General features: G+C 51.0%; 10 protein-coding genes across 10 annotated transcripts; 7 read left to right on the top strand and 3 right to left on the bottom strand.

Moving 5' to 3' along the window:
• The first annotated feature begins 602 nt into the window (after positions 1-602).
• Positions 603-1,231, top strand: P174DRAFT_440226 (DUF1748 domain-containing protein). Its single transcript, XM_024827003.1, has 4 exons — positions 603-685; positions 788-827; positions 896-938; positions 1,056-1,231. The coding sequence occupies exons 1-4, from the start codon at positions 683-685 to the stop codon at positions 1,195-1,197; spliced, it is 228 nt and encodes a 75-aa protein (XP_024684226.1). The 5' UTR covers positions 603-682; the 3' UTR covers positions 1,198-1,231.
• A 782-nt stretch (positions 1,232-2,013) lies between these two features.
• P174DRAFT_419554 (F-box protein) lies at positions 2,014-3,461 on the bottom strand (the record flags this gene model as incomplete). Its single annotated transcript, XM_024824791.1, has 2 exons — positions 2,014-2,135; positions 2,198-3,461. 2 exons carry the CDS (start codon positions 3,459-3,461, stop codon positions 2,014-2,016), a joined length of 1,386 nt encoding a protein of 461 aa, XP_024684227.1.
• Positions 3,462-3,991: 530 nt separating this feature from the next.
• Positions 3,992-6,931, top strand: P174DRAFT_440229 (uncharacterized protein). Its single transcript, XM_024827004.1, has 7 exons — positions 3,992-4,553; positions 4,586-6,226; positions 6,248-6,334; positions 6,362-6,505; positions 6,527-6,581; positions 6,615-6,627; positions 6,652-6,931. The coding sequence occupies exons 1-7, from the start codon at positions 4,434-4,436 to the stop codon at positions 6,782-6,784; spliced, it is 2,193 nt and encodes a 730-aa protein (XP_024684228.1). The 5' UTR covers positions 3,992-4,433; the 3' UTR covers positions 6,785-6,931.
• A 159-nt stretch (positions 6,932-7,090) lies between these two features.
• On the top strand, positions 7,091-8,417 carry P174DRAFT_440230 (DUF1769 domain-containing protein). The gene is made up of 3 exons (XM_024827005.1): positions 7,091-7,418; positions 7,481-7,996; positions 8,072-8,417. Exons 1-3 carry the CDS (start codon positions 7,253-7,255, stop codon positions 8,347-8,349), a joined length of 960 nt encoding a protein of 319 aa, XP_024684229.1. The 5' UTR covers positions 7,091-7,252; the 3' UTR covers positions 8,350-8,417.
• Positions 8,378-9,815, bottom strand: lysB (homoisocitrate dehydrogenase lysB). Its single transcript, XM_024827006.1, has 5 exons — positions 9,718-9,815; positions 9,610-9,650; positions 9,385-9,554; positions 9,168-9,327; positions 8,378-9,129 (listed from the first exon to the last, which is right to left on the bottom strand). Exons 1-5 carry the CDS (start codon positions 9,743-9,745, stop codon positions 8,488-8,490), a joined length of 1,041 nt encoding a protein of 346 aa, XP_024684230.1. The 5' UTR covers positions 9,746-9,815; the 3' UTR covers positions 8,378-8,487.
• Positions 9,816-10,102: 287 nt separating this feature from the next.
• On the top strand, positions 10,103-10,425 carry P174DRAFT_440232 (uncharacterized protein). The gene is made up of 2 exons (XM_024827007.1): positions 10,103-10,132; positions 10,184-10,425. The coding sequence occupies exon 2, from the start codon at positions 10,211-10,213 to the stop codon at positions 10,394-10,396; it is 186 nt and encodes a 61-aa protein (XP_024684231.1). The 5' UTR covers positions 10,103-10,132; positions 10,184-10,210; the 3' UTR covers positions 10,397-10,425.
• A 3,597-nt stretch (positions 10,426-14,022) lies between these two features.
• Positions 14,023-15,694, bottom strand: P174DRAFT_450030 (uncharacterized protein; the record flags this gene model as incomplete). Its single annotated transcript, XM_024828899.1, has 4 exons — positions 15,604-15,694; positions 15,353-15,519; positions 14,843-15,303; positions 14,023-14,787 (listed from the first exon to the last, which is right to left on the bottom strand). Exons 1-4 carry the CDS (start codon positions 15,639-15,641, stop codon positions 14,023-14,025), a joined length of 1,431 nt encoding a protein of 476 aa, XP_024684232.1. The 5' UTR covers positions 15,642-15,694.
• Positions 15,695-15,963: 269 nt separating this feature from the next.
• Positions 15,964-17,019, top strand: P174DRAFT_404487 (mitochondrial 37S ribosomal protein uS8m). The gene is made up of 2 exons (XM_024824038.1): positions 15,964-16,082; positions 16,144-17,019. The coding sequence occupies exon 2, from the start codon at positions 16,223-16,225 to the stop codon at positions 16,733-16,735; it is 513 nt and encodes a 170-aa protein (XP_024684233.1). The 5' UTR covers positions 15,964-16,082; positions 16,144-16,222; the 3' UTR covers positions 16,736-17,019.
• Positions 17,020-18,042: 1,023 nt separating this feature from the next.
• On the top strand, positions 18,043-18,376 carry P174DRAFT_138612 (uncharacterized protein). The gene has a single exon (XM_024821122.1). It carries the CDS (start codon positions 18,147-18,149, stop codon positions 18,324-18,326), a length of 180 nt encoding a protein of 59 aa, XP_024684234.1. The 5' UTR covers positions 18,043-18,146; the 3' UTR covers positions 18,327-18,376.
• Positions 18,377-19,671: 1,295 nt separating this feature from the next.
• Positions 19,672-21,095, top strand: P174DRAFT_138635 (uncharacterized protein). The gene is made up of 2 exons (XM_024821123.1): positions 19,672-19,831; positions 19,921-21,095. The coding sequence occupies exon 2, from the start codon at positions 20,068-20,070 to the stop codon at positions 20,836-20,838; it is 771 nt and encodes a 256-aa protein (XP_024684235.1). The 5' UTR covers positions 19,672-19,831; positions 19,921-20,067; the 3' UTR covers positions 20,839-21,095.
• The last annotated feature ends 343 nt before the right edge of the window (positions 21,096-21,438 follow it).

Genomic DNA, 21,438 nt, shown 5'->3' on the forward strand with positions numbered 1-21,438 from the left:
ACATAAAATAAGGTATTGATAGGACTTGGTGCTTCTGGCTGCTGGACAGAGTCAAGTACCGAACTGACCGAGCAGATTCAGAGTCTGATTGGCAGGCTGTTTGCTTTACGGAGTAAAGAGCTCCAGCATTTTGCTGGTCAAATATCGGCAGCCAAAGTCCGAAGCGAAGCTAAGGTACTCTGTACTTTGTAGTCCGTACTCTGGCTAGCGAACAGCCGTAGCAACATGACCAATGCGTACACCGACCAAATCACTAGTCCTCTTTCCGTTTGCGTGTGCAGCCGTTAGCATAATGAGTAAGCATGCATAATAACAGCTAACTAACTAACTAATGCTCACTTGCTTACCTATGCCCCAGCTCCCAGCCTCACCCAGCCACCTCACTCACCGCCTCCTGGGTGCCAACAAATATTGCCGGCAAAACAGTTTCTTGTCATGTGGTAGTGGAGCGGCAAAGGCCACTAAGACAGACCAGACCGATTGTCCCCCTCACGTGTCTGAGGCTATCACATTCACCACCTTCCCCGACTTCCACCGATCTTTCATATAAAGTCCTGCTCTGCTTTTTGGCTGCTAGTATAAACGTCGCTGAAGTTTGTACAGCTCTTCTCCTGTCTATTACTCTTACAGATAAGCTCTGGAGAATATTTGAGGAGCTGTGTTTTGCTCGGCTCTACTCATCATGGTATGTTTTTGTTTGCCGGCGTTGGGTGCCTACTATCTATGTAGATGGGTAGCTATCCTGCCCACCACTCTGTGGACGATATGCTGATTTGGGATCCGGTAGCTGGGACGCCTGACTCACTACGCTTTTGACGCTGTGCTCTGTAAGTATTTATCTATCCATTTTGCAGTGAAACAGAGGGGAATGACGGCTGACGGATGCTTTTTATAGTCTCTGCCTTTCTGGCCGGCATCAAGCGCTCGACTGGTTTAACGTAAATATGCCCTGCACTCTTGACGATTCGAATGGACCCGTTTGTGGAGGGGGTATCATGGACTGAAGCTAATCTGTTTCCCCGCGCCCTGGTCCGGGTCGCGTGGGGTCCTCACAGCCCTAGTCTCGACACTGACAAGATTACCGATAACAAAGACTTTAAGAAATGGATCGATAACTATCTCGGCGTTGGCGAGTGGGTTATGGATCAGTCGGTTGCTGTGCTGTCGTCCACGAGTTACTTCGAACGCAAGCGGTGACGGGGTTTCGATTTGTGGTTGATATGAAGGGGCTTGGAGTCGCAGGCGTACGATTGGAGGGACGACGGGCGGTCCACGACTTTGGATGGTTTTCACTGCGGCCTGTTTGCATGCTTGTTGTTGGAGTTGATGCGTCGGACATACCATACCCAACTCAGATTTGTTACGCTGGATTAAACATGTAGCAAGAGGGGACAATCGGGCGCGGTTTGACCCCGGTTAGCCAGCTGCGTGGCAGTTGATTCATGATTGACGAATTTTGGTTTGCATTTCCATTTGATTGAATCAGACTACGGCGTTAGGGATGCCTTTTTTTTTTCTTTTTCGTGTCTCTTGACTCCTGCATACATATCTCTACATCGTCGAATCTTTTCTTCCACATTTCAGAAGCTGAATAACCGTACTCACTTGCACTTCGAACCATGAACAGATGCTCGCCACTAGTGACATGACTCAAACCACAGGGGATTTCAAACCGCACAGCAGATCAATTCCGGTGTTATGGCCAGTGTTCATAGCTCTGCCGGTTGACCATGGCTTCAACATTCTCACAACAAGTCATGGGACGTTTGTACCACTCTCGCACCGGGCGATGAATAGTATGGTCTGTTCAAATTTGTGACTCAGACCAATGTCCACTTCAGCTGAGCACCATGTCTGTCAGCGAGTCATGCCACTAGTCGGAGAAGGGCAAGTGAATACATACTACATTTAAGGTCCGTCAATTCGTGCATGTATGTTGATTGCTCCCTCGTCCATTGCGCTGTCTCTGTTGTACTCCGCCCTGGAGTATCATTGCCAAATCAAGAGCGCGAATCATGTCTGAATAAGCGCATCAATGTCAAGCCTGTGGAAATATGACATGTGGCCCATAGCCTCCCAATAAAGAGCGACGCAATCGGGTGATATCAATATCAGCTGCGCTGGAATAAAGGTGTCTGATGGGAGTCGAAGGGTCAATGCATGTTATTACGAGAAAGCATATTGATTGATAGCTTACCATCTCTGAACCCGAGACCTGCCACATGGCCTCTGCTACGGACAATCCTGCATCCTCGGAACAAGGCCTCTTCTGCGACACGAACCACACCTCCTGGGCCAATGTCAGGTGCAGTAAAAGATATCTGGCCCCGAGGAACATTCGGGTCTCCTGTGAGCTTGATCGCCTCCAGACTACCCTTCTGAACGATTTCGTCGGGACCGGTTTCTGGCTCATCAGAGGGGCTGGACGCTTCGTCGTCCCGGTCCCGTTGTAGGAAAAGCAGGAACTCGCACCCGTGAGCTGAGTAGTCACCGACCCAGATGCCCTGATACGGCTTTTCCTTAGTCGGCGTATACAAGCGGGGATCCAGTGTAGCATAAGTCGACAGTGTCTCGCTCCGGCCGGCGGTAAACATAGGCATCCCTAGCCGAAAATGTGCCCAGCGTCGAATGCGAAACGCGTGTTCGGACATATTTGCTAGACGTCGCGGATGCTGATCCCAATCCGACCACTGTGCTTCCATATCCCGGTAGACACGATGTTCGCTAGGAATGGTCGGTGGGGGCCACTGCTTGTCCGGGTCTACTGGCAGGTTCGGGGGTGATTCTGAAGAACACAAAGAGAAAGCATTGAAGACATGTTGTGTTTCTATCGCCATTGGCATGCGAGTCTCCCCGTGCAAATAGCGCGGCAGACGGCCATGGTTGTTCTTCAAAAGGAGAACTGGGTCATCCAACCAAAGACTAACCTTGGGATCGAAGGGTTGGACCATGACATCCGGATTCGACTCCCACACTTGAAAAGGACGACTACGTCTCTCGGCAATAACGCGATATGCCTCAATGACTCCTCTCCTTGGATCATATCGCGCCAGAATTAGGTTGCCTGTATGCTCCGTATCCGAAAACCAGATTTTATGCTGTGGGATGAACCAGCACGGGTGGTAAGCCGCGTAGAGGTCGCGAAACGACTCGAAAGGGCTCGGGTCATGGACCTTGAATGGCAGATAGGCATTGACCAGATCCGCCCACAGGAGCTCGTTGGCTGCATGTTCGGCGAGGGAATGGCAGGTTTGTGACACTTGGGCCAGATCCGTCGCCGACAGGTACGACAGAATTTGGTGAAGCAGTTCGGCTGGAAGCTGTACTATAGGTGATTTCGGATATTCATCAATTTTAGAGTCCGTAGCTAAGCTTTCTGGATCGTGGTGTTGCTGCTGCTGTTCATGCAGCTCGGCCGCCAACTGCGGCGAGTCCGGGGAAGTATTCAGATCGCCATCCATAGCTGCGATGCTTTCCGGCTGCTCTGTGGCGGATGTATTCACGTGTCCGTATGAAAGTATAGACAAATGATAGGTTCAAGTATGGTGCCGAGATAAAGATAAATGAGGGGTAATAAACTAGCAATACTGCAGGTATGGCATTTCAGCTTCCAGGGAACCGACGAATGACATCATTTCGTGCAGGAGATGGGAGAGTAATTGATGGGATCAAGACGAAATTGCTTCAATATACAGCTGCCGTTACCGGGGTAGATCAGCAAGGGACAGCTCCCCTTCTCGGAATACCGTGATGCATGCGATATCCTGCTCTCATTTTTCCCTGTACCGGGACTGGTGCGGGGAGACGCTGGTGTTGATCACTGCGCTGTTGGCCAGTTGGTGTCACCGATAAGATAAGGAGATCTCGATAAGGCGATAAGCAATGCTGGACCGTGGACTCTCCTGATTTCTAGTCAGCTCCGACTCGTGACCCATGGTTGCCTCGAATCTACAGTACTAGAGGTGATCATGACACGATCACTCCACCTAAAGGTAAAGGGGTGCTCATGGTGATCGGCTAAGACATGACTCGGATTGGATATAAGGAGGCAAATTCTAGGCTCCAAGTCACCTGACGGGTTGTTTACTTCTTCTACATTGGGAAGTATGGATCCATACCGACGCGTAGGGAAGGCACCAGTGAGGGTTGCTGCCTGTGACTTCCTTCGTTGGATGAGTACATATAACCCCTCGCTGACTTGTCTCATACTTCTCTCCAAGTGCTGTCTCAGACGAAGGCGTTGTTTGTTTGTTTGTTTATCTATTGGGAGATAAGATACTGCCGGAGTCATCCTTCTGCGGTCGTCGGAGTTGTATCATCACTTTTGACCATTTTTATCATCACTTCCGTTGTTTTCGAAGAGATCCGTCAATATTTCAGATATACGTCCTGGTTACTTCACATAAGTTTACTATTGGACCTGCACGTGCAGAATGGCTGCCAGAGTGACTCGAAGCCAGAGTCGGAAGACCTCCACTCCCAACTCTGAGACTCGCCCTCCCTCTTTGTGCAAGAGGAAAAGTGAGCCTGAGGATTCTATATCCTCTGACAAGGTCCCCGGGGGATACCTGCCTCAACCTGCAAGACACCGCAAAGACCAAACAAAAGGGTCCGCTTCTCTGATCCTGGCCCTCGGGTCCAGGAACATGACTATTCTACGGGTTTGACACCCGCGCTGCTTCGTACCTCGTTTGAGAATCAAGGGGATGCAAACCGTATTACCCGCAGCCCGAGCCGACGGATGCGGCGGCGCTCTGCTCCTCTAGCACGGTCCCGCTACCCGACATCTTCGGAGCAAGTGGTGCAGTTTGCGCCCTTGCGGCAGATCCTGGATCCTCGCACGAAGCGACGGCTTTGCCGTGTAGGTCTAAGTGATGAGATCAATCACATAGAGCGCGAGAAACGTGAGACCGCTTACTACGAAAAGACCATCCAGTCCTTGCTGCGCGAAAGGGATGCGTTGAAGCAGGAGCTGGAGTCGGCGAAGTATACCCAAAATGAGAATCAATTCAGGCACATGGATGATGAACCCGTGGCCATGTCGCCACGCAGCAGAATCGAACGTCTGGAGGCCGAAAACGGTCGTCTTAGGGAGGAGATCTCATTCTCCTCGATCCAAAATGGAGATGATCAGGATTCTTTCAGCACGACTGACACAATCATCATCAATGACAGTGCATTTGAGGGGGATACTATTCTTATGTCCAACTCGCCTGTCATCCGTGGCTTAGATGGAAGTCATTTCCCATCCCCGGACAATATTTCAATCTTGCATAATCATAATACAGCAACCGACGTCGGTACCCAAGCTCATTTGCCTGATTACGAACAAGAAGCCGAGATACGCACTCTCTCACTCGACCTGGAGACTGCCAGGAAAGAGAAAAGGGACCTATTCAATGCAATTCGTGCTCACCCTTCTGCATTCAATGGCACCTCTCTTGGTCAGCACCTGCGCCGATCCTCTCCGCCTCCGGATTTCCTAGCTCAACTTGTGCCTGCGCTCACCGAGGCTGTCAGTCGTGCCTCAGACGCTGTCGGCGCTCTGAATTCAGCTGCGGAAGAACTCTCAAGTATTGGGTTTTCCGGTACTACTATAAACGACATCATCTCCGAGATGCGCCATCGCTTCCGTTCGGCGCGTCTCGGTCTGGAGCGCGCAGTACCTGGAGAAACAGCCAATGCGGGTCTGGATGATGGAAGTGCCACATTGGCCGCGCTGGTCAACCGGGTAGAGCTGTTGGTAAAGGACCTGGACGAGGAGCGTCATTCCCACCAGGGCTCGTTAGGTCGTGAAAAAGCCCTGCGTGGCCAATTCGACACCCTTTTGACTCGGTACGAGGTCGCAACAAAGAAGATTCAGGATCTGGAAGAGTCGAGGGCAGCTTCCGCCAGCGATATGCTGCATACGAGAATGCGATTGCAGGAGCTCGAACGCGAAGGAGAAGAGCAACTCGTTAGCATTGACAGGTTGAATGCAGCACTTAGCAAGTATTGTGAGGAGGTCAAAGGGCTCGAGATCCTTGTGAGTCAACTTGAGGCGGATAAGACCGTTTCCCAAGAGCAGCACAGCCAGCATGTGTCCCAACTTGAGGAGAGATTGGCTCGTGAGAAAGAGTCACGTTCTGCAGCCGAGTCTGCTGTTGCTGAGAGGGAAGAACGGATTCGTCAACTCGAGGGGACAGTGGAGACGAATCAGATCCGCGTGTGCGACCTTACTGCGAAGGTAGAGTCGATTGAAAAAGAGCGGCGGGAAGCTATCGAAAGTTTAGAACAAAAGATAGCCGAGCAGGTCGAACATCATGAAAATGAGGTCGGTCTTTTGAATGTTCGGGTCTCGGAGCTCACCACCGCGCTTGAGGCTGCCAAGTCAGAAGCAGAAAAGCTGCTTCGAAGCAACATAGGGCTGCAGGAGCAGCTGCAACAAGAAATGGAGGCCAGGGACAACCTGCTGGACAGATGGGCTGCGGATCAAGCCCGGTCATTTGCTTTTATGAAAGAAACCGTCAATTCAGAGCGACGAAAGGCGAAAATCCGTGCCGCGAATTGGGAAATAAAGTCAGATGATCTTCAATCAGACGGTATTCCTCTTCCAAGCGAGCCGATTACTCCAGTCAGTATGACCAGGTTCGTCGATGTGGAGGTCGGGAGGGGTAAGAATAGAAGGCGACTTGACAGCGGCATTGGCATTTTGACCGAAGAAGATATTGTGAATGAAGGCGAGGACGACGCTGATCTCCCCATGGGCGTTAATCATCTGCCGTCCGATCCAGCAGAACTATGAGCGTTGGGATTTCGTTTGTATCATCATATGTTGGCTGGCTGGTTCTTGCTATCTTGGTTAAATCACAGTTCTAGACTGATTTTGGAATAGCTTTGTGTACGCTAAATGTGGCTATCATTGAGATATTGGTTCGATTGGAGACTGGGTCTTGCAGTATAATTGTAACACCTGGTCAGTGTTGTTCATATTAAACTGTGCACCTAGTAGCTTGTAGGTAAAAGAAATAGATAAGGGAGATCCAGCTTATCGCGGAATTTGGTTCAGCGGATGACGTCGGTAGGCGTTCATCAAGAACAACCAGCTGTGATAGAACCACGAATATCAAGGACGATCATGCACGTGGGACTTGTAGAGCCATATAAAGCGCTTCGAGTTCTAATACCAGTGCATCTTTTCTTTTGCATAATACGCAGTGATTAATTGGGGTATAATAGCTGGGTTGATACGGAAGAAGCAATTGACATCAAGATGTTTGGCGGGACCCAGGCTCACAAGTACCGACTCAAGGTCACAGCAGGAGCGGAGTACAACCCAGATGCTCACAAGATCGTACCTGTCAACAGAGACCAGACATTACGAATCGAGAACGACCTTGCGACAGTGAGTCTCTGCGTTCGGATCCAGAACTACACCGGTGAGCACCCACCAATGTCTCCGCAACGCCTGAGAGTAAAAAGCTCACTACCAGGAAACAAGGCTACCCCGACGACTCTCCCGAGACACACCCCTACTTCTCACACCCCCTGCACCAAAACGACCAATACTCCATCTCCTTCGCCATCGTCTTCAAAAAACCCGTCAACGGCAACGACCTGATCTTCGGCAATGACTTCGACAGACCCATCCGTGACCGCCTCCCGCCTGGCTTCAACGCCGCGCTGAAACTCGTCAAATGGACCATCGACCCGGCCATGGACGGCGACGCGTACGCGGATAAACCACACCTGTATAGCCCAGCCGTGGCCGCACTGAACCAGTTCCGGATTGGGGAGACGATCGCGAAGAATGATGAGGTGCCGACGGTGCATGATGTGGTTGTTGAGGAGGGGGCTGATGGGTCGGGCGTGGAGGAGCGCGCGCAGCGCGGCATTCCCGAGGGTGTAGCGGAGCGGCGCAAGATGTTCCAGAATGAGGAGGAGAGGAAGAAGTTTGTGTTCGAGCCAGGGAGGGTGTATTCGGCGGATTTTGGGAATCCGTATCTGGTCTTTAACGGTTGGTTGACCCTGGTTATCTTGGGTTGCAGATGGGAGTTAGGTTGGTGGTCTGGCTGGCTGACGATGGGTTTAGATTTCTCGCTGCGGCTTCCGGGGTTGACAGTCCATGCGACCAAATTCATTGACGAGAAGAACCATGACCTGCGGTATGTTTTGAAGAATAGGGAGACGGGGGAGGTTTATTTTGTTGTGATGTTCACGCTCATCTTGCTCGATAAGGAGAAAGAGCCGGAGGTCAAGGAGCGCTCTAAGCGGGAGATCCAGGAGAGCATGGAGGAGCATGAGGAGAATGAAGGCAAACTAGGGAAGTTTGAATGGGAGCCGGAGCCGTCGGCGGGGGATGTTGAGTGATGATCTGTACTAATAGCATGTCTTCTGTTCTGGTGCTGGCCAAAAGTCATATATATTAAACCGCTAAAGAATAGAACTTTTGGTGGTTATCGACTATAATCCTATACATACATTTTTTCCGGTCAAAGCGTCTGCCATTTACAGTCTCTTGAGCACATCGTCCAGAACCTCCTGGGTAGTGGCCTTTCCACCCATGTCAGGAGAGAGGAACTTGCCCTCGTCGAGGTTGGCGTCAACGGCACCGTAAATCTTGGCAGCGGCCTGCTCCTCACCCAGAAACTCGAGCATCAGAGCGACACTGCGCAGAGTAGCGATGGGGTTGGCGATGCCCTTGCCCTCGATGTCGGGAGCACTGCCGTGGCAGGGCTCACCAATAGCGAAACCGTCACCAACGTTGGCGCTAGGCACGAGACCCAGGCTGCCAACCAGAGCAGCAGCACCGTCGGACAAAATGTCGCCGTACAGGTTAGGGGCAACAATCACATCGTAGTACTCGGGCTGACGGAAGAGCTTGTAGACCATGGAGTCGACAATCTGCTCCTCCACCTCAACGGAGGAAAAGCGCTCCGCGGCAAGAGCCTTCCGGGCGGTCTCCCGGAAGAGACCGTCTGTCTGCGACAGGACGTTGGACTTGTGGGTGATGGTCACCATGGGCTTGGTGCGGAGAGCAGAGTTGCCAGCGGCATCACGGATCTTCTGACGGCGGAGGGCGATTTCTCCCGCAATGGTGGAGATCCGGGACGAGGCACGCTCGGAGATCCGCTTGATCGCCTCGGCGACCTTGCCGTTGGGGTATCCTTGGTTGTCTCTTCCTTCACGTAGAGATCCTCGGTATTTTCACGCACAATGACCAGGTCAATGGGCTTGCCGCCGCTGCCGGCGGTAGTCTTGACAGGACGAACATTGGCGTAGAGGTCCAGCTTCTTGCGGAGAGCGACAATGGGGGAGGAGTAGCCGGCGACCTTGGTGCTGGGGGAGCTATTGAAAGACTATCAGGCTGAAGATCTGAAGTTTCCTGCCATAAGGACAACCGACCTGACAGCTCCGAACAGAGCACCGTCACACTCCTTCTTCAGCGTGTCGACGGTCTTGTCGGGCAGAGCCGTACCTGTCCGCTTGAAGGTGTCGAAACCAGCATCAAGGTCGACGAAGCTAAACTTGAGGTTCAGAGAAGCTGGAAGCGACTCCAACACCCGTCTACCGGCCTGTTCAGATTGAGTGAGTCAGAATTTCCCCTGCTATACCGCAGATGCGACATACCGGAATGACCTCCCGTCCGATACCGTCTCCGGGGATGAGACCTAAATGAAGCGAAGTGTCAGTTGTTGCATAGAGGACATTTTGAAGCTCAATGAGGATTCAATTGACCTATGCGAAGAGTCCTAGCAGCTGCCATTGTGAGATTCTGGTGTTGTGTGGCTGCTCTTTTTCTTACTGCTCTTTTTCCCAGTAGAAAAAGAGTTCCGTTTAACGGAGCCCGTAGTCGGAGCGGAATGCTGGGATTGGTATGACTAGTATGCGACCGCGGGAAGAATGTTGACCCGCGGACTATAACCGGGGAAATGGATACCATGACAGCTATTCAAACACAGCATCGTTTTCTTCGGAGCTAAGACCTCAATTCTATGATAAGACGTAGAACGGTAGCAAAGGCTCATTTGTGACAGACTTGCTGAAGATCTGACCGCAACGTGGCTTTCAGAAGCTGGCAGGCGACATAACACCGTCAGAGCGCAGAAGGATCCAAGTTGACCTTCGTCCAAAGGAAGCAGTTCTTGTCTACGTTGTCTACACCAGTATGATACTTACCGGAAATAATACTAACAGCTCGCAGAATTTCCCTGGAGGTATGGCTTCTCATATGCAAGTTGGGCAACTGAAAACTACTGCGCTGCAGACAATCCGTGTGATCTCCCTGTTTCTGAATACAGTGATTGCCATCATTGATTCAGTAATTTGCCATCTTCCTGCCATTGTCCTAAGACTCAACGCTGTGGTTGTTATTTTTCATGCGAGCCTTTTGGGGAAAGGATATGGCGAGGCTTGAGTAGACAGAGGTTGGATAATGTTCAGGACATATATATGTAGTGCCCTTACTGAGTAGATCATCAGATCATCTGACACTCGCGACAAGCTGCTGAAGTTCTGCTACTGAGACCTGAGTCAATTGCCCCATCCTTCTGTAGAAAGCAAAGACATTAGAATGTCAGTTCCGGTTTCGCCGTTCGTAGAGCAGCTGCATCTGCTCAGGTACAACTCGTTGTAACAATATCTAGAGAGGTACCTCTCGAATGTCTCAAAATAAAACCTGACAGGGACGGATAATGACGCCATTTGGCCGCATTCAACCATAGATCGGGTCGCTCTTTAAGGCAGGGAGTAAACAACATAGCGGCCGATTCAATAGTGGCTGGAACTATCGTCCCTTGTTGATGCCTTCATGGAGTCATGGTCATGACCATTGACTTATTTTTCTTTGACACTGAAAAGTAGTGCTCAATCTGTCCTTAATCCTGAATTAATAATAAAATGTCACAGGAAAGGACCGCAATTACTTAAGTTGAAGCCGCGGATCCGCCCCCTGAAACTGCTGCCTCAGGCTTCCCATGCCCGCATCCTCTTCCCCGGCGACCTCCTCTGACTCTGACTCTCCTTTTCTTTTATTACCATTCATGATTGATCTCATTCTTAGCTTGCATCATCTATCAACTATCATTACCATGTTAGAACTTGGACCTCTGGATCAGTCTCCAAGTCATTGACCCGCCAGCCGTTCCTCACAGAGTCCTCTCCCCTCAAATCTGGCTCCCGTGAAGTCTGTTTATATCACGTCCACCCGCCCCTCCTCCTCCAACCTCCGTTTCAGGTCTCGTTGCCATCTGGCCTTTTCGCAAAGCCCTACAAGGCTGAAATTCATAACTCATCGAACCCTCTTGCCAATATCCCAACATTGTTGTGACCTAGCTTAAGGCATCGAGTTTCAGTTCCTACCGTCGCGTTGTCTGGTCTATGTCTCTCTGATTTAGGTCTCCGCACTTCGACTCCTCGTCGCTCTACAACACCATGTCGGACAAAGGGGCGCACCCTGGTGTGCGAAGCTTGCTGGCCAAATTCGAGAACAATAATCAAAACAGCACCGCCTCTCCACCCCCGCGTGGTCGATCGCCGATAGGGTCGGATCACACAGGAACCTCACGACCGCTTTCAAAGGTTCGCGCAAGTTTCATATCTGTGGACAGAACGTCTCAAGGAAGTCCAGTATCGGGGCTCAGGAGCCCAAACAGTCCTATCGACGGTGCGGTGCCTCCATCTAGAGAGAGAAGCCTCAACTCGGAAGACTTGGAAGCGGTTCTAAAGAGCTCAGCCTCCTCGTCTTCTCCGAGCAACGGTTCCAATGCAGCGGAAAGACCTCCTGTCGATCAGCCTCCAAAGAATGCGCCGACCGAACCCCTGATTAAGGCGCAAACAGTAACCCAAACCAGCACTGGTGATGTCTCCCAGACGGAGAAGACAGCATCGGCACCGCATACAGCGACGGAGACACCCCCAGCTAAGACAGCGCAGAAGCCGACGAAAGCAGTTAGCAAGCGACCTTCGAACGTCCACCTTGGCAAGACTAACTCTGCTACCATATCACCATCCACGGCTGCCCCAAGATCGACAGCCAATTCACGCGCACCAGCATCTCCAGCTAAACCGAGCACCGAAAGGACCTCTAGACCTGCGCACTCTACCAAGGCAGCCGCGACGAAGGATGACCACGCTGCAGCTACTCGTACTGCAACCCACAAGCCGAGTCGGGCATCTTTGAATACTACAGCCAAGACTGCCACTCGCCCTGTCCGTGCTTCTACGCCAGCGCGTGACTCCAGCAAGCCAGCTACGACCGATGACAGGAATACCCGCCCCAAATCACCGGCCAGGCCATCTCGCCTACCACCATCGAAGACGACGTCTTCTCTGTCCTCTGCAGCCAAAGGAGGGGCCGGCCCCGGCCTGACCCGGAAGCCATCCACCCTGAAGAGCGCGGTCAATGCGAATCAATCGCGGGCAACGACACCCTCTGCTGCCAGTGTTCGCAAGCAAGCATCTCGCCCGTCTCTCCCTGCCAATTCAGGTACCGACCGCCCACATTCTCGGGTTAGCAACGCAAGCGCCAAGCCTGTCGATGATAGCTTCCTTGCTAGAATGATGCGTCCTACCGCAAGTTCTGCCAGCAAGGTACATGACAAAGTCGAAGTCAAAAGTCCTCCTCGAACTTCCAAGCCTGCCAGAGCCCCGAGAACAGTGGCCTCCAAGACCGATCTCCGAGCAGCTCGCCCGTCAACGGAGAAGACCGAGTCAGAGAAGAATAAGAGAGACAAGGCGCAACCTGCTTCTTCAGTCCAGCCAGGTTCCAAAAAGAAATTACAAGCTGCTGCAGTATTGAAAGAGGCCTCGGAAGAGCAAGAAGTAAAGCCTGAGACTAATGTCTATGACCAAGCGCCCAAGCAAGTGTCGGAAGATGTTGAGAAGCCTGTTGAGGAACCCTCCACAGCCACCGCTGATATTGGGATGGAGTCCAGGGATGCCTCCATTGAGCCTGTCATCGCTCCCACTCCAGATGCGCCGCGCGAAGAGACCGCGTCAGCCGAGGTTGATGAACCAGCTGAACAGCCCTTGGAAACAATCGCCGAGCAATCCGCAGATGTGGATCAATCGAAGACTGAGGATGTGGCTGCTCCTGTCTCTGTTACAGACGTGCCGGAGACAGTCGAAACTTCAGCGGAGCATATCAGTGAACCTGCGCCCGTTGAGGCAAAGGAACAATCGGCGAGCGAACTTCCAGCGGAACCTGAAATGGAAAAGCTGGTCGAGCCCTCCGAAACCATCCCAACTGAGACGAAATCAAAGACGGATGACGTTGTCGCTGAGATGGAGAGTCTGACTATCAGTTAAGCAAGGCGAGGGCAAACCTGACTCAAGCCTTGCATGGGAACTTGGGCTATCTCAACCTAATCTTGTCATTCTATTCTTCTAATCTTTTTCTGACATACTTGCTCACCCGTGATTGTTGTTTGCAACATATTCCCTTCGTGCGGTGAGCTCGCGGTGTGTTACATTCTGGCCTTACCTTGTGGTTGTCTTTGGTTACGGGGAAAGGCATTATTCTTTTTTTTCTGGTTTCTCTTGATCAGGATCGACGGTGCTTGTTGGAGCATACAGTTGGTGGAGTTGCTTTCAGGTTTATGTTCAGGCTAGCGTCATTGCATCCCATCTTGGCATTTGTACTGAGTAGGAGTATTACTAGGTTCATATCTTGTGCATTTCAACTTTATTTCTTGATGTTTTTTTTCTTCTATCTTCAAGGGCTCAGATTTTTCTCTTCGTGTGCATACTGATCATTGTCTCTTACATTGGTCTCTGATTGGCAGACACCTCAGGCGTTGGAGATATTTTTCAAATTCAAACGTTCAATCCTTAATCTTCCTGATTTAGATGCAGGTAATTCTTGAGGCCTTTGCTACACAACGGTCATGCATGCTATAGATTGCTGGATGACAGTATTGCATACTCTCGCAATGTAGATAGATTTATTGAGGTCAATATTGATCGCCATGCTTGCATGACAACTGCTACCCCTGGCAACCCCGTCTGGGAAACACACTCAATACTCAACCATATCCATCCAGTCTAGAGTCTCTTCTCAAGTTTCTTTAGGAACCTGTTCACACTACTTTCCACCCGAGATGCACCATCCTCGAACTTTCGCGAGCGCTGTCCCGGGTTCTGCATGGCTTTCTGCGCATGCTTCTGAGAATGGGAATTGGCCTCTGCCTCAGTGGGTCGGTACAGTTGTTTATGCACGGCATAGTCATAGTTCGGTGCTGCGGACTGCGGGGTTGGTTCGTAGGAGTAGTTGGAATAGCCGCCGATCGGCGGCGGGGGCGACGTAGGCTGGATTTGGGGTTGAGATTGAACTGGAGGCGGGAGCTGGGGATTGGAGCCGTAGAGACTTTGCCCGTGCGCGTGCAGATGTGCGTTTGGATCCACGGGGGGCGGGGCGAAGGACATTGCTCCTGGCTGGGTTCCTGGTGGAACTGCACCACCACCTGCGAGGAAGGCTGGGGTGTATGACGGGACACCAGGCGGGCTGTGCACGGACGATTGGGAGGAAAAGGAGCCTGAGTGCGTGAGTCCAGCGCTTGGGGGAGGTGAGGCGTAGCTCCCGGGGGGAGAGTAGGGCAGTGCGTGACTCGGCGGAGGTCCGTAGCCTCCTCCCCCTCCTGAGAGCTGGGAGGGAGGTGTCATTGGAGTGCCGTGATCTGCTGCTGCCGCTGCTGCAAGTCCTGTGCCGTCCGTGGCGTCTACCGGGGGTGGTGTCTTCTCGCGGTGCTGGATGGGTTCTGGGCGGCGGGGCGGCCGGATTGTATGGCAAGGGTGCGAATTGGGTGGTGTCTGGCTGCTTCTCAGGCGCGGGTTGGGTCAGCGGAGGTGTTGGTTGTGCACCGACCGGAGGAGGAGGAGGAGGAAGAGCTGCTGGAGCGGCGACATGTTGGGACGCAGGAGGAGAGACCGCTTCCGATCGAGAGTTGCGAGTCTGTCCATTCTGATATGCAGGATCCGTGATTGCCACGTTCTCCAGCTGTTCAACAACAGAACTGACTGTAGAGCCTGCTGGAGCTGGATAGGGATGCCGGTCCGTCTCAACCTGGGACTGCGACAAATATCGTTCCACCAAGTTTAAGAACTCATTTGCGTCGTCCAGAGTCCAGAAGTAGACGTCTATTGTATGGAGTCGGTGCAGGTCTGTGCTTCCGACTTGCGGGCCACTTAGAGGTAATTGCCATTCGTACGGATTGTTCACCGGCGGAGGTGGGAAGACCTCTGAGGTCTGCTGATTGTTCCCATCTACAGTCAGGGTGCACAGGGTTGGGAATCTAGAGGCATGGCGCAGATGAACATGATCCAACGCTAGGGAGAGGTTAGCACTTTGACTGGCGAATACAATGAGAGAACTGACATCCGTTGAATGCGTCCTGATCTGAACTCCCAGGATTGTTGGCAACTTCGATTCTTAACTTCTGCTGGGATGCATTTTTATAGAGATATAAATATGAGCCCTTATCGAAACGATGATATTGAGGTTTGGGAGTAGGAGCTGTAAAATAAGAGTGGATATCGGCGAAGCTGCCAATTCCTCAAATCAGATATTTGTATATTCCCGCAGCTGAATATCATCTTCTGCGGGGTAAATAGTTGACTAGTACTTACACGGTCAGCACACGCTCTTCACCTGGTAAAGGAGGCATTATGTTCTAGGTATAGTAGAACCAAGGGAACGGGGACTGGGATAGAAGATGAGAAACGCATGAGGGACAAAAAATTATGACCGAGCAAACACTGGCTATATAGCTCTCTACACAAAGGAGGGGACGACCTACTTGACCTCTAAGATGCATCGTTTTGGCGCCGAGCAGCACGACGGCGCTTCGACACGGCGAATGGAGGAAGATGATTAGCCGGGAGCGTTATCAGTAGTAGTATGTATACATCCTCCCGTTGCCTCAGGCATCAATATATCATCTGCTGGGAGCGGAGTCGGCTACAAGGTTTCTCCGAAAATTTCATCTGAGCTTCCGCATCTTTTGGAGATACTCCACGCCAGCGCAGTCATTAATCTTTTAGCGACATTGTCATTGACCGAACAACTACGTTGTGTTTGATAACCAAACTAGCCGGAGCCGATTCAGGTAAATTCTCATTCCCGAGTTTGCCCAGAACAACGCACGTGTTGACAATCATCGCCGACAGCAGAGTTGTCCAATTACTAGTACTTTTGACGATACACACGGCCCCTGCTGGGCCATTTGTCTTATTTCACGACCTCAACATGTCTCTCGTCAATCTCGCTCACGTCTGCTCGCATTTGAACAATGCCTCCAAGGCCCGTCTCGGTCTCACATCGATCCCTCACAGCAACCTACACCTGAAATTATGCCTCGCTCTTCAAAACTCCGGTTACCTTTCCTCCGTCGTCCGCGGAGGGCCGACACCTCCTCCGCCTCATACCCTTCTTGGCCATCCTGCGCCGAATGATGAAGTTGAAGGCATCGAGCCATTGACACAGGCTAACATTGCCTCGAGACGACTGTGGCTGGGATTGAAGTACTGGCAGAGTGAGCCGGTGCTGGGAAAATTGAGCATGGTCAGCAAGCCCACGAGAAGAATCACAATCGATGTTGCTGGACTCCGACGTGTGATCCGCGGAGAGAAGAGCGATTACGTGGAAGGGTTACGGACACCCGGCGAAAGCTTGTACCTCTCGACCGATCGAGGCATCCTGGAGTCGAGGGAGTGTGTCGAAAAGAAGATTGGAGGATTGGTTCTCTGCAGGGTCCGCTAAAAGGACAAGAGAAGGCAGCGCTCTCTCGCCTTCATGCACATTTTCTGTACGTTGTGTGGTTTGCATTGAATCCGGAGTTTGGTTGGTCGCAATGATTCCTCCCATGCTTGATTATACCGCGATTGTTGGGATGGATGCCTTGCAGGGCTTTGTATAGTAATTTTCTTATACTCTTCATGTACTACCTATTCCCATCCATGATCTAACCAGAATCTAAATCCAGCCAACATTGTGTCCTCGGTTCTTCTCCGGCACTTTTATTGATGGACTTGGATTCCCCTGACTGAATGCATAGTATGAGCAGCCGTATATAATCGCATCATGATTGATATAGAATGAGAGAGTATGCAATAGTCATGCTGAAGGTAATTACAGAGATTGGCGGACTAAGAAGCGATAAAAAAAAAATAAAGTAGACAAGGCTGGGGACCAGCATCGGAAGTGGGATTAAGATATTTAAGATTTCCTCTCAAATCAACCGCCTTTTACCACTTGGCCACCTTGTCTGCTTTTTTAACTAATGAGCAAGTTTCAGATTTAAATCGAGCCTTTGGGAAGAGCACCGAATCCATCTCAACGTGTTAAGGCAGACCTATGTTAATAGAAACAGAAGTTTCAAAGCTGTCTACAGAACACTGCTTACCGTTTCAATTGCCTTAACCATTGGTCACCTGTCTATAGCATTGAGCATGGTCTGTTTGTAATATTAGGCCACATTAGCTCTATGCTTTGAGTCGAGCCATACAATGCCCGTGAAAATGTGAAACTGCGTGCTCAACCAAGCTGATCTAAGGGATGAAGGCTCGTATTGGAATCAAAGACGATATAGAACTGAGCAGCAAGGTAAGTGCACAATGTTATTCGCACCCAGCAGAAATACTCTCTTTGCTCTCCCCAGCTCGCAGATTCTGATTGCGCAGTCTGCTAGGGTTATCGCGCGTTGTCTTGGAATTGGACTACACAACGCAGGGCAAATTTGCAACAGACTTCGCCTTTGCGTAAGATCAATTCACATCATACCATTTACGGGCGGTAGTGCATGGCGCTTAGATCATTCATGCAAAAATTTCAAGTTATGGGACTCGTGGACTGCATCTCGTTGCTGTTCGTCTGGGTATTGTTGGACCGCAGATGGTTGGCAGCACTCTCGCAATCGTCCCTCCGTCAGGTATATTTCCGTCGTTATTACCTTAACGAACTAATTCCAGGGCCACTTCTCCATATCTAATATTGGCAGTTGCTCCAGGTGTTAATGCAACGGTAAAGGCATATCGGAATCATCCGGTCCCATTATGCTAAACGCCGAATATCTCGCATTTATTCTCAACAAGATTATCATTATCACATCCTCACACACGCTCAGGCCCGCTAGCGATCTCGGGTACATGTAGATATACAATCAGTAGTATGAATGAGAACTGCTGATGCGTTGGCCTGGGGCTCGGGCGGTCAGGCATGCAGCAAACTATATGCCCAATGTCTCCTTGTATCAATCAATCATCGTAAGGCAATGAATGGAGATCCATGTTTTATTCGAGCCCAATTTCGACTTCAGGCCGACAGTCAGCTAGGACTGGACTCTCTATCATAGGTACCGCTTATTGCGCTTGATAATGAACGATTGCCTAAATGGTTCCCGTTAGTATTTGTCCAAAACGAGTGAAGCCCAAGGTATCCATTGGGCCTCTTAGTCAAAAGCAACAGGTGGTAGTTCGATCAACATGCCAGAGTGTATAACAGAGGCAAATATCATGCGGAAAAGCAAGGTCTATTGGGGAAAGGACGGGACTGAAGCATGACCAAGAGGAAGACGAGGCCAACTGGGATCGAGGTAGAGGGCACAAAGGGCAGCGTTACCTAATCGGGACAAACCACGCTTCCATCTCCGTCCATCAGTCCTCCATCCATCAAGCCATCGACTTCATCGGGGCTGTTCAATAGGGCCAACTCAGCACAACTCATTCGCGGGATCCAGTGCTTTAGTTATTGAATTAGCCCCCATAGGCTCAAGCCTCCCGCTTCCAAGAGGACAAATGCCCTGAGATTGCTGCCCAAATGTCCAAAACTCTATGCGGCACGGATCCTTTTGCTCTTCTCCCCACTTCCCTTTTCCTCAGAATCAACCTCGAATGAGCATGGATCATCACCCGGAGGCGACGGGCTTTGGTCTTGGGCCAGATATCTCCAAAAAAGTCTACCCATGGCCGTACTCTCCGGCTTATGGCACCGTATCCACCTGATCCATCTGTGAGACAATCTGTGCCGGATCCAATAATGATGCACTTTAGCTGCTTCTTCGGCTGGCGATAATGACTGCCAATTGCTGTCAGTGGCGCTCGCTATCCGATTGATCCTTGTAGAAAAGGCACAGTGCGGAGCACTCATCAGCTCCTGATTCCGTGGACTAGCTCAGGCGGGCCATCTTCTGGACTTCGATCCTAGTACTTCTCCGCGCTTATCGACCACAGGTAATCAGGTATAGTCTACTTTCTATTCCTCTGGACAGAGACCGTAACCTTCCTCGACTCTTCCGTTCGTTTGTTGCCACAGTTGTGGGGTCCTTCTTGTCTTGCCTGTCTTCAGTGACTTGAGATATCAAAGAGATCTCGGATCTTATTTGTCGTGCTGTCGATTGGCTTCTCGGCCAGCTTTTTACTGTCTCCTTCATCCTATTAAACCGCGACTGTTCTCCCTCTCTTCAGACACGTTGATAGACAGTTTCGACCATTGAGTGACGGCTCTTCAACATTCTTCAAAGCCAATCCTTTATCTCAGCTCTGTGACTCTTCCATAGTCGGCCTCATGTCGCCGGTCCTCCCTCCTCTTCTGATGCCCATGTCTTCGTCGGGGCTCAGCTCCTTTTCTGGACCAACGTCGAGCAACGGTTCTCGGTCGTTCTCCATCGGCAGCGACTCTGAATCCTGGCCTCATCATAGGTAATTTCCGATATACACTGTCAACCACCTATCTGTCTATGTTCCTCTTTGCCAGTTATGAAACTTGCAAAAGGTAACTCACACCCTCTAGTGGTATGGTGCCTCCGAGGCCACACCTTTACGGGACTTCGTCTGAGGCACCGATAATTTATCAGCAAAGGTAACCAAAATCCCTCGAAACGATCGTCCACATACCATACTTCACTGATGTTCCGGTTGTGCTGAGACTGTTTTGTTTTCTCGGCTCAGTGCCAAAAGATGCTTTCCGCCTACTCGTGAATATGCTCCGGTTGATACTCAGATTGGCATCTCGAGCTGTCCGCAGCAACCGTCGCCGGACTATGACTTTCGTATGGCGTACGGTGTGCCCCCGGAATTCCGCACAGCCAAGGGGGTATGCATTTCTCGCCAGTTGCCTCGCTACAGCGCCCAGGTACGCTGCATCGTGATTGGGACCATCCTGCGCGTCTCCCCGCGGAATCACTGAGGCAGGATTACGAATTAGCCAAGCCTATGGAGACACCGGAATGCCTCTTCGAGAGAAATAGCCGGCGTAATGCCGAAAAGGTGAAGGCCACTACACGGTACCAGTCTCAGAGACGTCCCTCGAACCGTGACGAGTTTGACGGACCCCATCAGTTGCTAAAGCCACCATCCCTGCGCATCATTGAGGAGCAGGCCAAAGAGCTTCCTCATCTTCCTACTAATCTTGATGTTTCAGAGCAAGATCGAATCTTGAACGCAGTTAATGACCGCTTGTCCCAGTGTGCATTTGACTTTGTTGCCAAGTACCAGTTCCCCATCCCCTTGGAAGCAGACAAGAGAGAGGTGAGAATTCCCTCGGACCGCGAATGGACCGAGTGGGTATATCTCCTGAAAAGGCTGGCCACCAAGCGCCGCATACCTGCCCGCGTTCTTTACAATGGCCAAATCAAACAACTAGTGACAGTATTGGAAAATTCCCTGGAAATGAGACATGCTGCCAAACATCAGTCTAGACCCATCAAGGATGATCGCAATGTGCTCCAGCTCATCTCAGCCGGCACTCAGGTTGCCAAAATGCTCAAAGATGCCAGTGCCATGGACTATCTGGACAAACTTTATATTGATACCGAGAAACGTATCCATGAGCGGCGCAGCCGGCGCGTGAAATTCGCCAGTCCTTGAATTAGTCCTGGATTTTGCCATTTTTCTTATTTTACGGATCTCGCCACGATATGGCCTATTTTTCTTCATCCCAAAGGAGTATCCGTTGGAAGCCATGATGTCCCTCCGGTCCCGTGGAATCCTCCTTATTTAATGCCCGGCGCCCTTGGAGATGCCCTTCAATTTCCGTGGATGGACTCTATTTCGTACCTTATTTACCGCGTGGACGGCCTAAAGGATTTCTCGCTTGATCCCGATGGACAAGATGAAGCTCAGCGCTCCAGGTTTGGTTGTGTTCCAACTTTTCCTTCTCCTATCAATGGCGATGGACCGATGAGAGGGTCTAATGAATATACGATCTGTTTGTACCGTTCTACTGGGTGGCCCAATCTCTTTTCGTCAGGAGGGCACTCTACCTGTCTAATGGCCGAGGAACTCTACTGAATTCATGTGTCCTCCCCCTCAACCATGGCCCGTGTTCCCTGTACACTACGAGACCGGATAACCGGCAGCGGTCTGTTGTTGCTATGTGAGTCTATTGACTGGCGGGAACTTGTCGTTTTTGAGTCGTTGTTATTGTTTTTGTCCATGTACCCTTGTCGTTGAGGGATGACTGCCATT

This window comes from Aspergillus novofumigatus (genome assembly GCF_002847465.1).
Source record: "Aspergillus novofumigatus IBT 16806 chromosome Unknown P174scaffold_3, whole genome shotgun sequence".
Lineage (NCBI taxonomy): Eukaryota > Fungi > Ascomycota > Eurotiomycetes > Eurotiales > Aspergillaceae > Aspergillus > Aspergillus novofumigatus.